The sequence below is a fragment of the Pezoporus flaviventris genome, unplaced genomic scaffold (assembly GCF_033815535.1).
Source record: "Pezoporus flaviventris isolate CSIRO_AGI_PZ_B2104156 unplaced genomic scaffold, CSIRO_AGI_Pfla_v1 ptg000029l, whole genome shotgun sequence".
Classification (NCBI taxonomy): domain Eukaryota; kingdom Metazoa; phylum Chordata; class Aves; order Psittaciformes; family Psittacidae; genus Pezoporus; species Pezoporus flaviventris.
The window spans coordinates 18,147,591-18,163,309 of NW_026892577.1; the positions used below are offsets into that span (position 1 = coordinate 18,147,591).

Sequence of the window (15,719 nt, forward strand, 5' to 3'; positions counted from 1 at the left end):
TGGGCCTCCTTCGCACTGCGAAAGTATCAAATTTTTAGACTCCTGAATGGCTCCAGAGAAAAAAAACCCAAACAACAAAAAAAAGGAATTGTAGTTCAACTCCAGCTATCCTCAGGACATAGCATTGAGACAGGCAGTGCACTGTTTAACAAAACATAGTCTTTACCTGTTGCTACTTACTGGATTTCACTGAAGACGCTAGCTGTTCTGTCTCAAATCAGTCCCTTTTTCAGCCAAATGACTAGTAGAATAGAGTATGTTACACTATTATCAGTCATGCTTTTGGTGATCTGATAATGAAAGTGCAAGCACTTAGATTTTCTGACAGATGCCAGTTATAAGTGTGCTTTTGAGGCAGGTTGGCAGTTCTTACGAAGCCATTATTCCAGGAACCTTGGTCTGTCTCAGCCTGTTTTATGAAAATAAACTATTTTAGAATTCAGAGTTGATGCTGAGTCAGTTTCTTGGACAGCACAGCAGCCAAGCTGTGCTGGAACAAGTTGGGCCTTCTACTTGCCCACCTGATTTGAAGCTGTTCAGCTCTGCAGTGGGTGTCACTAGAATGAGATACTACTGACTCCCTTTCATCTAGGGTTTTCCAGTAACTGTAGTAACTAGGCCTGTAAAATCAGTAACTAGGCCTAGATATTTCCTTCCGTGGTTCCTTGTCCAAGATTATATTCTTTCCATGTGGATTCCTTATGGTAGATGTGTTTTGCAAGATGAACATTTACAAGCTACCAAGTTTTGTTTCAGGTCAGTTTGGAACCCAAGGCTGTTCCTGGACAGTTTCTTTCTGCACTGAAGCATTGGATTCACTTTCTACCACTACTCCCAATTAGGGGTAATTTCTGAGATTAAGAAATTCAGCTATAGTGATTTTGATAACTGTGCTATAGACATTTGTAGCTGGATGAGAAGTGCAGGACCCTTTCACACTGCCTGTGTTGAGCTTTCTGCCTCAGCCAGGTTTAAAACCTGCCAGATGGGATGCCATGGAGCACCGTGGACAGGGCCACCTGAAACACCTGAAGGTCCTTGCTGGGCCAGAAGCAGAACGAGTTCATCCTGCAGCTGGAAGTAGTTTCAGTATGGTCAGCTTGAAATTTATTTGGATCCTGGATTCTCTGATGTCTCTCCTACCCAGTGCACCTCAAACATGCTGGGACTTCTGGTCAGGATTTTGGTAAATGTAGCACTCAAGATGATGGTTCTTGATTTTTTTATATATTTTTTTTTTTCCCAATGCTTTTTTGACATTTTTCTCTGAAAACTCTTATCTGCTCATCTGTTAGACTGGGTAGTTTTAAAGTGCGGAACCTTCATCCATTAAGTGAGTTAGCTGAATACTTCTGTAATTTATTTTAGGCAACCTAAGACTATGCTTGCTTACTGGTGTTTTTTCAAGTAATGGAAGAAGATAAATAAGAGATAACAAATATGTATTAATTGTTTAAAATCTGCTTTATTATTGGCAAGTATAAATACTACTTAGCTCTTCCGTCTTTATCACTGAAGCTTCATATTATAGTGGCTAACGATGTAATTCTTTAATAAACTCTCCTCAAAAAATATACAGAACAGTCTGGACAGTGCTTCTGCTTGTTGACCACTTGTTTGGTGTACCCCTTCTATGAATCATGAAGGCTTGCTCCATCCATCCACAGGCAACATTTCCCATTTGCATCTGGCCTAGCCTAGTAATGCTATACAAGTCAATAACAGAGGGATAACCCACAGACTTCTGTCAGATGTGGCCTGGTGTGATTGATGTAATGCTTTGTATTGAGCTAATGTAGTTCTGGCTTTTCAGTTACTTGGTGTAGAATTCTACAGATACAACATATGTGAACAGCCTTTATTTATCCTGGAGTAACTGCTTTGTAAACAAGTCAGTGTCTGGATCTTAGACTTGGTTCTCTATCCATTGTTTTGAATTAATCTGCTGCCATGGACTTTGTGTCCTGATGGCGTGATTTGCTCAGGAGGCAGCAGGGTGTACACAGCACCTCAGGCAACAGTCCTTTTAAAAGGCAGTATTTTCATATGTTTGCAAAAAGAAGGACACGGGGTCAATATTCAGAACTGTAGTTATTACATCACAGGTAACTCTTCTGTCTTTAATTATCAATATCAAAATCTTAACAAACTGTCTAATGTGAATGCATCTTGGAATGAAATGCTACAAATAGAGAACATCTTGCTAAACACTTTGAATTTCCCCATTTTGGAAGGAAAAAAATACGCTTTTAAGGAATAACAGAAGTAGAGCTACATACATATATGGGGGGAAAAAAAGGTGATTCATAGTGAAATTTTAAGGAGGCTGTTCCATTGGAAAGAGCTAGAACATTGGCTTGACTTTGCTGCATTGTGTGTAAATCTAACCTCTATATGTAGTAGGACCATTGCACTTCTAAATTGTGTATGTGTGCATACAAATGGTCATTTGTATCTTTGGCTGTCTGTGTTCTGAATTTTACCCAGTTGGTGGATGGTGGAGAAAACTGAACCCTAAATTTTGGTTGGTAGCATTCTGACGTGGCTTTGCAGTTCATGTTTGGGTTTCTTTTTTAGATTGGATTAAAATTTTGCACCCAGCAGTTTTAATTCTGTGCAAGTGCCTAACCGCTAGATGTTAACTCCCAGGGATAGCTTACTCTGCAAAAGACAAGCTGACAAAATTTTCTGTGATGAAGTACCGTGAAGATTTCCATTTCTTTCCTGTGCAGAAAATCTGAATCTCTAATGGTTCTGTTCTCTCAACTGAGGCAAGAAAATACACTTAGTAATAATTATTAAGAAGTTTCTTAGGAAAATGAATACTTCTGTTTGATAAAATAGATGTATGTTGACTAATGCTTCGTAACCACGAGTATGATTCTACAGCAATAACTACCAAGGGCTAATATATAAAGAGTGGGCTAGTTGTCTTTTGTCATCTTACACCTGTTGGGCTTTTATTTATTTATTTAATTATTTATTATTTTATTTTTGCTTGCAGGTGGCAGTGTGCTGTATTTGTTTCTTTGTCATTCTTCCATTGAATCTCGTTGGTACGATTCTTGGCCGAAATCTGTCAGGACAGCCTAATTTTCCATGTCGTGTCAATGCAGTGCCTCGTCCTATACCAGAGAAAAAATGGTAAAGAGAAGCATGAATGTTAAGAAGTATTCAATTCAGTATGTCTAAAATGACTTTTCAGGTGTGATCCTTAAATAAAAAAGTTATCACAGAAAAAATTTAAATTGAGCTGTGCCTAGAAGAACAGCTCTACTGACACTTTTTTAATATGATTTTTCTGTTGAATTAAAGCACGATAGTTAAAATTTGTAGCAAATTTTACAGTCCTGGATCACTGATTCACATTTGGCTGGATATGCTCTTTAGTCTCTTATGTAAAAAAGATGGTCCCAACCCAGTTCTTATATGGGTATCTTGAAACTAAACCTTCTTCTTTTAGTTAATGCCTCTTACAAATTCAGGATAGAACGTGCCTTGAAGGCAGAACTGTTCTGGTTAATGGTCTTCATGTACAAGCTGAGACATCTTTGCAGGCTGATGGTGGGGAGAAGCTTGCAATGCTGTTTTCCCAGTTCTGCACTTCTGTTAATGTTACAGAGCCTAAAATATTCCAGGTATACCATTTGAATTGTGAATCAACCTTTATTTTTTAAGTGAATGTAAAGGGATGTCTAATCTCAAAAAGCAGACGGGGCTTTGGAAAGTCGTGAATGCAGTCACCTTTTCCTATTGATTTAATTCCAAGATGGAAGCAGCAAGCTATGGAAATGAAAATATCCTCAGAGGATTTTTTAATAGATTTTTCTACTTTCCCGATTGAGAGAATTGGAACAGACAAAGTGAATTGGGCACTGAAACATGTATGCCTGTGATTATCCAGAAAGTGCAGCGCACATAGTCTCTTGTTAGTGGTGGGTTATGCAGCTCAGGTATTAGAACCTGATTTATACTGTGACCTGTATCTTTGAAATCTGATGGATTTTTCTGGGTCAGCATGTCAGATAAAAAGAAATAAGATACTTCTCTTGAAGGTAATGAAATTGCACACCGTCAGCTTAGACAAGTATCCCTATAAATAATAAAAGAAGCTGCAAATTAAATCACTGGTTACTAGCTAGATTTGGCATCACTGCAAGTACTGTGCAGAGGTCACCTTTAGTAAGTGACAGTATCATCTACAGGTAGCGGAGTATTCATTTTTGGCCACAGCTCATGACTCCATGACTCAGCATAGCATTAAAAATAAACACTGGTTCTTAGTTACATAACCATTACCCTGCAAAATTTTTTCTATGCTTTTTTGCTGTATTTGTAGCCATCAACAGCGCTGAGTTTTCTCTAACTTTATTCAAGGCCAATGGATGTTATGGGACTTGATTGCTTAGACCCTTCTGGGCCAAGGAAGATTCTTTCTGTAGCCTTTAGGGCTGGTTAGATATCTAACTTCCTGCCTGTAGGTGATACAGGCTTGAGTCTTATGTTTTGTTTCAGCTTTCCCCAAGAATAACTTCTCCTTCTATCCACACACATGACATCTTTGGGGGAGTCTTCTTTCTAATATGCTGGTATGAAAGAGAAATGTTCATGTTTAGCATGCCTTTTAAATAATTCTCTGTGCTATAGTAGTAGTAATCTGTTCATATATCTTAATATATTTATAAACAAAAGGTTAAAAATTGCCCCTAAACTAATCTTAATACCTTCTAGGTTCATGGAACCAGCTGTTATTGTTTGCCTAGGTGGAATCCTTCCTTTCGGATCAATTTTTATTGAAATGTGAGTCTGTCAGCTATTTATTGATTTGATTACAAATTAAAATCAGTTAAGTTCAATTACATTATTATTGCATATTTTGTTTACTCTCCAGGTATTTCATTTTTACTTCATTCTGGGCTTATAAGATCTACTATGTTTATGGCTTTATGATGTTGGTTCTGGTTATCCTCTGCATTGTGACAGTATGTGTGACTATCGTTTGTACGTATTTCCTGCTAAATGCAGAGGATTACAGGTGGTAAGTATTGCATTATTTGCATAGTTAACCACATTATGGGAGTTCTATAGAACAATAATGTTTCTTCAGTCTAGGTAGGTCTTATCAAAGTGTCCCATGTCCAGATTTTAGCTGTAGGGAATAAAAACAGTTCTTGGATTCTTTCTGTACAGGAGCTTTCTATGTGTATGTGCATCTGTGAGCTCATGTATGTTTGTATAAAAAAATGGTAATGTGAAGGCACACAGGAACATGAATGAAGAAGGATCATCGCTTGGTGTCAGTGGTAGCTGTTGCAGTAGAGCCTTTTGTCACTTACAGCAGACAACATGTAGATTTTTTTAAGTAAGTCTGTAGAACCAGTGCACTTTTTTTTTCAGACTAAGGTTTTAGTGCTTTGTGCATTTTCTTGGAAAGCCTTTTGGTTAGATCTGTGATGGACATGTGTGTTTACTTTCAGGCAGTGGACAAGCTTTCTATCCGCGGCATCAACTGCGATATATGTTTACATGTACTCCTTTTACTACTACTTTTTCAAGACAAAGTAAGTGGTAGTTTTCTTGCTTGAATATCAGATTACTGCATTGTCAAATAAGTTTATTGATAAAAAATGGAGAAAATACATAAATTCTTATCTGTCTTTTTCAGGATGTATGGCTTGTTTCAAACATCATTTTACTTTGGTTATATGGCAGTATTTAGCACAGCTTTGGGAATCATGTGTGGTAAGTTTTAAATATATTGGCAGTTTTCTATTGGAATTTTCCAGACTGTTATGTTTCTGATTTTAGCTATGTGATTTTGGTGGTGGAGTGTGTATGTCTGCAAGATCTGATCAAAAAAGCTTACAGTTTTGAAACAGAAACTTTGAGTTCTGTGCTTATACTTCATCCTTAACTAATATAGGAGATCTCTGTGGATTGTGCCTTCTGATAGGAAGATAGTTTATGTACTGTGCAGAGAATTTCACCTTCAGCGCAAGCTTGAAAGACTCAATCTTGGGCAAGAAATTCTGCAAAACAAATTCCAAATCAAGTTTAGTCCATGCTAGAATTTCATTGTGCAGTTTTTACTGTTGCCCCAAGAAAAGGAGCTAGATACAACCATTGAGGCACCAATGATATAACAGTGCTCATGACACTACTGTCTGTACCTTGTGGCATGTATATGTGAGGGTGACCAGTACAAAAAGGAATGAAGTTTCAGGTTAACATTTGAGAAGGAAGTATTGGGGTATTTGTGGGTGAGGAGAGTTCAGAGTGCTCCTATGTGCAGCTGGGTTTCATTGCTTTTTAAGATTTTGTTTGACAGATGTTTAGAGAAAACCATAGTTTTTGGCGTGGAGGTCATGTAATAAAGTTGCATATACTTGTTCACCTGTTAGCTTTATTTTTATCCTTTGCTTCCTGACTTTCTGAAAAGTGCTACTTAGTTCTTTTACACTTTGCATGATGTTACTTGCTTTTTAAGTGTGATCCTTATTTAATACTTCTCAGCAGTGAATGAATAGTCTTATAGACACTGGTGGAAGGCTTTCTTTGCATTAGATATTTGAAACATATAAAATCTTACAGGAACTTAATTTTGGTAAAGTATACATTTCTTGATATCCCAGGAAGGTGGGTAATTTCATGGTGCTTTATAAAAAGGGGAGGGAAATAATCTCTTAACTGCTGAGTACCTGTTCCCCTTTTCTCTCATACAATATAATCTTGCTTCATCAGGTTCTTGGCACATTACAACACTTCCCTACTGTTCTGGTAGTCTTGCAGCCATTTTTTTTTTTTTTTTTTCTTTAATAGGCTTACACTTTTCAGCTCTAATCTTTTCTTTTTAAAGTGCTCAGGCTGGTATTGATTAAAATGTCTATGATGCCGAAGCCAAGCTTGCCCACTAGTTTCTGTAATTAAAATGGTTTTTAAAACATGGAAAAGGAAGATTCTCAAATGCTTTCTTGTCATGGTAGAACACTACTTGATGGAATATTAGAGTAAAATCCAAATTTATTCAGAATCAGAAAATACTTTAACACATTAAACTTCATTTCCACAGCTCTATTGAGATTTCTTTTTGTCTTTTTAAGTGTGTTGGAAGGGAAGCTGTGAGATTCCTTTTTAGTGAGAGCTCGCATTTACAGCCTGTGGAGGGAATAAAAAAAAAATCCCCTGTCAAAAAGCATTTGTCTAGGGAACTTGCTGCCATTGAGGTCTAACAAAGACATTTGTGTTAAAGAATTGTGCAGTATGTGTGTTACTGACTGTATGTCTCCTGTGAAATGTGTGTAGAGCTATGCTTTGGAGGCTCCCACAAATGGGTGTGTTCAGCAGCACACAGCTGAATATGAGACAAACTAGTTAGGGTCCAAAGCAACCACAGGGAAACTCTCTGTGTGCTTGAATCATCCAACTTGGGTTTTAGTTCCTCTGACAATGCCTAGTGAACTCAAATCCCGCATGTAGTGGGGTGCTTTGATCCACAAAGTCTGCTGCCCTCTGTAGAGCATCTCGGTGCCGAGACTGGACAGTAGGGAGCCCATGAGAACTTCCAAACCTTTTGAGCTCCTTGTGTTTCCCTCTTAGTGAGAGAAAAGAATAAAACTTACTCCTCAACTCAGTGGATGACTTAGGAGCTAGGCAGTATACAGAACAGCCTCTTGTAATACCACACTTCAGTGTTCAGATAAATACTGTAAGTATGATTGAAGGGCTTTTTTAAAAAAAATCTGTGCTTACCATCACATTACCACTGTAGGAAGTGGTAATTGGCTTGAAGTAATAGGTAAGAATTAATCTTTTTCTGTTCTATGGTTTCTCTTCCTCACTATTTTGATTTTTCTGATTTATTTCTTTTTAAAAACCTTGTTCTGCTGAAATGCACTTGCAGTCTGTTTCTGCTAAACCTATATAGGCCACAACCAAGTCGGAAATATAATCTGATAAGGTGTTTAATAAATAAATAATTCCCTTTACTATGGACTTTTTATGTAAATGAACCAGCTACCCTGCATTTATTTCAGGAGGATATTCTCTTGTAGTCATTGTCTAGGGTTTCCCCCTCCCTGTCCCATGTTTTATTCAATGCCTATAAAGTAGCCTTGAGGCTTAACCCCTGCCTTGGATATTGGCCATTAGTGGTCTTCATCGATAAGGCTTCTATGGTTCAGAATAGGTTTTGATTTGTTTATGGGGTTGAGAGCCTGTGGTCTCATGTGACTGCTACTCTCTGCTCCTCCCCCTCACTTCCATCTCATGCACACATTCACTAGATCGCAAATGAAACACAATTAATGCTTTGTTCTCCCAAATCTCTGTGGTATCTGGCATCACATCACTAGAGAAACCCTTGGAGAACAAGTTCTGGAATGTATCTGAGTTTAGCAACTAAAATGGGCATTAAATCTGTTGGTAGCGCCTGCTTTAACAGGCAAAACATGACAAGTCTTAAAACTGGGGTTTAGTGACATTATTTTGTCCATTTACTGCATAAGACAAAAGATGAGTTTGTTGACAGACTGTAGAAGAATCTGCATGTGCTGCTGTATAACTCTAAGCTCGTGTCACCAAGCCCATGCTGGGTCTGTCTGAATGTCTGTCTGTCTGTCTCCAGGAGAGACAGGTCTTCATAGGATCATTCCCTCTGATGTGTCCTCAGCACACTTCATGCTTGGAAGCAGGAACCTGATCTTGTGTGTGCTGTATTTGTCTTAATTGAACTCTACTTTGTCCAAGTTAGTAATACAAATCCCTGATTTGCTGGCCATGATATTTATACAGCTTGAAATGCTGTATAGCCCAAAGACTGACTCCACAAGCTTTTTCCCACTGCAGTAGCATTGGAGTAATGCATTGGGTTTGCCTTGTGCAGATTTCCTGATAAGATATAAATGTTGGCTTTTGGGGGTGTAAAAACCAAAATTTTACAAGTGTTTCATGGCTGACCTCAAGAATTATCCAATTAGTCTGCAGTATATAAGTAACTCTCCAGATTCTGAGAAACTCTTGTGTTCAGCACTGCTTGGCTGCAGGTCTGTGCAGCCTTTAATTTCTGATGGCAAAAGAAACTTTGTATTTTTATTGGGAAATGAAGTTGTGGCAGAAAACTAAGTGTTGGTTAGGATTTTGTATTTAACACATCTTGGGTAAGTTTGGTGCATCCCACATCACTGAAAAATGTTGTTTCGTGCTTTGTTCTGGGCTTTTCTGTATTGCTTCAGGGAAGCAAAAATATAAAAATCTTTTCTGTTTAGCATCTGTTCTTTACTGAGCATCCAGACAGTTGAGAAGTTCTCTTCTCTGTAGCAAGGTACAGGCCCTGACTTCTCTATCCTTTTCTTCCCATGTTTTATGATGCGTTATTCTAGCAGTCTGAAAGCAGTTATGTCTAATTCTTCCATAATTTTCAACTTCACTTCTAACCTGAGAATTAGCCAAACTGACTTCCACAAGGCTGATTTTACTCCCATTTTGCTTGAAAGAGATGAAGCTATTACCTGCAGATATTGTAAAACAACAGTATTTACTGAGCCTGGCAAATCTGAGGTTCTGGGTTTGACCAGCTAGGTTGCTGAATCTCTTTCCGAGAAGAGGTCTTGGTCCACTGCATTTTTTCATTTCTAGCTGTCACAAGTCTTGCAGTATTTTGGGTTTAGTATAAACTGTTGCCCCTATCAAGACCCAGTGACCTGTTCTTTTATAACTGCTGTGACAGTGCATACTCTGCTCATGATTCTTACTAATTTGAAAACCACAGGTTGCAATTTCCTTTAACTACTTACTGCTACTAGTTTAATCTCTGTACAGACCTCCTTGGAGTTTAAGACTCCTGGGATGGGGATCTATTATTATTTGTGCCTTGTGGGAACGAAAAACCCATCTGCCAATAAAACACTCATCCAGAAGGCATGTAACTTATAATAAAAACCCGCCTCCCATCCACCTTCCCTGCAGAGTGGGTGATTGTATGTTTTTTAGCCTCTGTTCAGAAAAAGGGACCCAGTTATTGGCAGCAGTAGGGGGGCTGCTATATTTATCAAGGCCAAGTGAGCATGGCCTCTTGGTAAGATGGCTTAATGGTTGTAGATTGCTAGAATAGGGAAGTTCTTGCCAGATGTTCACCGGAAACATGGATAATTAGAGTTTAAAAACAAGTATTGCAGGTAAATAATTTTCTGCATGCAGAATGCGTGCTTTAGGCGACTTTCTATTTAAGTGTGTGTGTTTTATATTCCTGGCCTATTTTGATGATCAGCTTTCTAACATACTCAACGTTTTTGGTTTATTTTGCAGGAGCTATTGGTTACATGGGAACAAGTGCCTTTGTTCGTAAAATCTACACTAATGTGAAAATTGACTAAGGAAATAAGAAAATTGAACTATGGATCACCTCCTGTTTTCATGGGGATGAACTTGCACAAGAAAAAGAGCAAGAAGAAATTTGGGTTTTAACACTGGGCACTATATGGGTCTCCATTTTGTGGATGGCTTAAAGTAACATCTATTTCATTGATCCTAGGTTCTTACTGACTGCTTTCTCCAACTGTTCACAGCAAATGCTTGGATTATATGCAGTAGGCATTACTACAGTACGTGGCTAATCTTCCCAAAAACAAAAAACAAAACAAAAAACCTAGCTCATTAAAAATGAATAGATTAGCTCTCTTCAGTGAAGAGGACAAACGGTTTATTTAAAGCATTTGTTCCATTCAGTAAAAAGAGGGAAACTTGGCTGCTAAAACTAAAAGATTAGTAGTCTTCCTGGTACTTAACATTTCTAAATTATGTAAAAATGCCGTTCCAGAAAGATTACTCTTCTGATTTTTACTGCCATTGCCAGGATAGGAGGTATGTTTTATATATTGACTCCAGGTGCTTTTTGGTTTATTTGCGGTATCAACTATACCCTACACTCATTTGTTTAAAAAATAATTTAAAACTATATAAAAACCCCATATGCATGTAATATATCAGCTGTTGTTCTAGTTGGACCAACTTCAATTTATTTATCTTTAAAGTAATATCCAGCTACATCTTAAATCCATCCAAAGAAAATACAGTTTGAAGACGGGACGTGTTCTCTGCAATGCAATTTACTGTACAGTTAGAAAGCAAAATGTTCAATGAAGAGGATTGTTTGTTTTATAATAAAGAATTTGAGGTCTAGATTAAAACAAAACCAACATTTTAATGAAATGTCAAAAGTGATTCTCCTTTTTTTCCAAGTTAGTCTTGCCTTTTTTTTTTTTTTGTTTGAATGATTTTCCTTTAGACATTATACAAGGGGTAATAAGTGTATATAACATTAAATAATGTAACTTAGGTGTAGATCCCAAATGTATTTGGATGTACAGATTTACTACAGAGTACTTTTCTGATGATTCGGTGTAAAAATGTGTGAATTTGGGTGGCTTTTTACATCTTGCCTGCCATTGCATGAAAAGTTGGGGTTTCTTCACAATGTGTGTATGTCATGCTTTTCTGTTCTATTTCCTTTCTCAAGCTCTTACAGGAATTAAATTTGTAATTTAGAACATTTTAATTTTTGTTAATCATATCTGGACACTTGTGTAACATCAAAAGCACAGTCGCTTTAGAGTGTTCAGAGAACTAAAATAAACTTTTCAGACAAAAATTTTCCGATTGTGAAAATAGATGAGTTTGCAATTGAAAATGTTTGTAAAGGTGATACTGCTGACCACCAGTTTCTTTATACAACATTAGTGTGGATTTCAAATATCAAAACCCCATGCTTTGAATTCAGAATGTGCTTACACAACTGTATTGTACAGTAGAGCTCCAAAGTGGATGACCAGCCCCAAAAGATTCTTCTTGGCTAAACTGTTTGTGGACAAATCTGTTTTGTGATCCAGCTAGTGTACTGAGAAAAATAGGGGTAAGCGTGGGCTAATAAATGGGCAAATAAAGGTTAAGTCTTTCTAAGATGACTGTTAATTATGCACTGTGTTTAGCTAGAAATATTCTGAATGTGTTTGTGACAGATTTGAGAGCCAGTTGGGTTGATTGATATATATATATATATGTATATATTTTTTTTCTATTTTTTTTTCAGGCATCTGCCATGTAGGGATGTTTTCATCAGTGAGGCTTTTCTGAAATAAGAGCACCTGCCGTGGAGAAGGCAACTTCCTGAATTTAAAAAATGAGCAAAGTGTTTGTATTGATCAGCACTGTATTGTCTCTCTTTAAAAGTACCAATAATGCAGTAGCTACACTGAGAAACACCCGTGCTTGGCAGAGTTGGGTTGGAGGGTGAGGAAGCTGAACTGATAGGTAATAGTGAGAAGCAATTCATCCTCCTATATATAGCTTGTGAAAAGTATTTGAACTTTCAGCTCTGATTTCCCTTGACAATTTTAGCCAATCTGTCAGAAAATAATTAAGTTTTGCTTCAAGTGAATGGTTGATGTCTGTAGCTGAACAGTGCCATTTAACAGAAGGTAATGTTTTTTTAAGTACAGAATGATTTTAAGATGAGCCCATAAACTCGGTCAACAGTTAGTTTTTCTTTGTTCCAAAACATGGAAAACTTAAAGCAAAGAATGGGTTTTGTACTAGTTCTTGTTAGTGCATAGAGCTGTGGGAAGCCCTCTTTTCATCCATGTTCTTCTAAATCTGAAGTGAGAAGCCATTATCTCCACACAATAAATACATTAAGTACTCCACCGAGATACAAGTTTTTTTAAAGCGAGTATTTTGATAATGGGTCTGTTTCTCTATTTAGAGCACTGCTGTGTGATTAGTCTATCAGAAATGTCACTAAACCGTTTGTGAATTTCATTTAATCACTTTTTAATGCCACAGAATGGTGGGCTGCCTACTTGCTTTCTCTGTCGTCTGGCATTATTAGCTTTTGCATATCCAGATAGGATTGTATAGCTTTTAAAGTGACTTTGAAAAGATACTCACTGCACAGGCATTGCTTTTGTTTCTGCAAGCACGTTCTTCTGGAGAGGTACTGTGTTGAAATAATTGGCATTTTTATACTTCCACTCTAGGATGCAAGTTGGGGGTTTGCTTTGTTTTCCTCTTTTCTTCTGGTTTCTTAAGGAGTGCAAAACGTGACCAGTTTTGAGCAGCTTGGCTTTATGGTTGCTGTTTGGGGCAAGGTTATTTATTTGCCCCCCCCTTCCCTCCCCACTGGGGATATAGATTGAACCATCTTGCTTAATAGAATTTGGAAGCTCTCTGCTTAGATGATGTAGTCCTTCCTCTTTTATGGAAGAAATAAAGATCTTACAGCCAACACTCCTTTTTCCATGGTTCTTTCTTAGGAGTTTCTGGTTCTTAAATTCACACTTTTTGGTAACTCATCAATTGGCTGCCAGTGCTTCTCTTCCCACTTGTGCTACAGAGGTCAGAGAATTGGGTAAATAGTTGTGTACCAATAGCCAATCTTGATCAAATGCTTTAGATAAATACAGTTGTGTTTTCAGTTGAGGCAGAGTGCATATAGAAATCACTTCTGGGACTTCATGTATGAAAAGTGGTGAATACTGGATTGGAGATAATGGAGACTGCAAATAAACATTACATTATGCTCTCTTTTTGATGTCCGAATGTTTCAAGCAACAGTGTCTATTAATTCCTTTCCAGAATTACATTCCAAACTATGTAAAGGACACACAATTAAATTGCTTTCTGTATGATAGTCTAGGTGTGTTTCTTTAACAAGTTTCAGGTTTAAAAAAAAAAACAACAAAAAGCTCATACTTTGAACACTTTCATGGCTAAAACGGGGGAAAATTGATAGCACATTATTACCACTGTCATTACTGCAGGGGTAACAAAAATGAGAAAGTTACATTTTGCTCTGGCTTTCAGCATCACCACCATCTAGCCAGATTTGCCCAATGAAGTCTATGTACAGAGCTACGCTGAAGACAGGGAAAATGTCTAATGGTGAGTGCATCAGCAATTTCTGCATTGGAACGTGTCCAAAAAGTATAAGCTCAGGAAAAAAGTAGGTCTTTTCTCCAGTCTGTAGACAAGTAAACTGTGTAGTTGGAGATAGAGTGGAGGGGTCCTCTTGAATTAATTTGTAACTGAGCAGCTTGTGGTTCATTTTAAGGGTCATTTGGAACTAGGTTGGAGAAGGATTCCATATTTGTATCCCTTGGATCTTTTCTAGCTAGATGTACTTACAGTAGTGGCAGCCTTGCAATGGCTATTAGCACTGCTGCTGTCTAAGCTGAGTATTTTGTGCCAGGATTAGCACTGAAGTCAGGAAAGCCCCTGCTGTTGCTGGACTTCAGTTGGAATAAAGCCGCGCTTCAGAATTTTGAAGCAGCACAATTATGTCTTGCGTTTTTCAGGAGCCTTTTTTAACCAAAAAAAAAAAAAAAAAGATGCCTTGTGTTTTCCAAAGCCTTGCAAAGGAACATTTGCTTTTTGCTAAATAGCTTCAGTGAGAAAACTCTCTTTTTTTACGAAGGAGATTATCTGCATATGCGTCCTACAAGTTGTTCCTCACATCTCACAGTTTTATCCAGGAGGTGCTTTTTTCAGTTATGGGAAGGAGCTGTTGCAGTATTTGCTTTTATAACTAGTTCTGTGGTTCTGAATTTTTTATTCCATTTTTGGGTTATGGCATGCGGGGGAGGTGGGGGAGGGAAACGGGAGAACCCATGAATCTGGAAGGGTTTATGCGGTTCCAGTAAATTCAAGCAGTTCTTGAAGGGCAGAAATTAAATTTGGAAAAGGATAAGAAAAAGTTGTTTTATCTGCAGGACAAACCTATTTCAGAGGCAGAGCTCTAAAGGCAAAGTTGCTGTTACGTTGTGATTGGCCCCAGCCTCATACCAGTTGTGGTCTTTTTTTCACCCATGTATTTGCCATGGTGCAAGGCGTTTGCAATTGACCAAGGGTTCATCTGTCATGAGCAAGGGAGATTGTTAGTTGCTATTAGCACTTCTGGCTTGTTGATAGGTTAATTTTCTTGCCAGCTTCAAGTAATGCAATGCAGAACAATATGTCAAGTCTTTCTGGAGGTTCTACTGTGCTGAGGCTTCATTTGTTAGGAAAACCGAACCCATAGGAACTTTCCTTACATTCTAGATGGAAAATCTCCTTCAAAACCTTGAGCTTGAAGCATTTCAAAGAATAACTATGCAAGTTCATACTTATCCTTCAGCTGGCATCGCCTGATTACAGCATTCCAGAAAATGCATGCATTTTCAGGCTTAGGAGTTTATGTGCAATAAACAAAATGCATAATTTCATGGAACTGTTACTTTAGGGTTTTCTGATGCTGAGACATGCTTACCCATACGATGCAGCAGTTACCTTGATAGATTCCAGTTCACCAAAGCACAGACCTGAAGTTTCGAGGCTGCTGAGGCACTGGCACAGGTTGCCCAGAGAAGCTGGGGCTGCCCCTCTCAGGCAGTGTTCAAGGCCAGGCTGGATGGGGCTTGGAGCAGCCTGGTCTGGTGGAACGTGTCCATGCCCCTGGCAGGGGGCTGGAACTGAATGATCTTCAAGGTTCCTTTCAACCCAAACCATTCTATCATTCCGTAGTAACTAACTTGCTCTGAGAAGCTTCCAAAGGTAGCTGAAAACATCATGCCACACTGGATTAAAGGAAGGCTTTGTGCCTACTCATTCTCAAATCTCAAAGGTTTGTCTCTGGAATTTTGGTGTTATGTGATATACTGAAGCAGTGGACAAGGCATGGTGCTTTTCTGGGC

The 15,719-nt window shown here is 38.1% G+C and overlaps 1 protein-coding gene across 2 annotated transcripts in view; it reads left to right on the forward strand.

The window, feature by feature from the left end:
* TM9SF3 (transmembrane 9 superfamily member 3) overlaps positions 1–13,278 on the forward strand; it is a 59,694-nt gene extending 46,416 nt beyond the window's left edge. For both annotated transcript variants that reach the window (XM_061459375.1, XM_061459373.1), the window contains exons 10-15: positions 3,005–3,144; positions 4,732–4,800; positions 4,892–5,038; positions 5,478–5,561; positions 5,666–5,742; positions 10,303–13,278. In XM_061459375.1, coding sequence (XP_061315359.1) covers positions 3,005–3,144; positions 4,732–4,800; positions 4,892–5,038; positions 5,478–5,561; positions 5,666–5,742; positions 10,303–10,370 — 585 coding nt within the window. In that variant the 3' untranslated portion in view covers positions 10,371–13,278. The remainder of the gene's footprint in view (positions 1–3,004; positions 3,145–4,731; positions 4,801–4,891; positions 5,039–5,477; positions 5,562–5,665; positions 5,743–10,302) is intronic.
* The last annotated feature ends 2,441 nt before the right edge of the window (positions 13,279–15,719 follow it).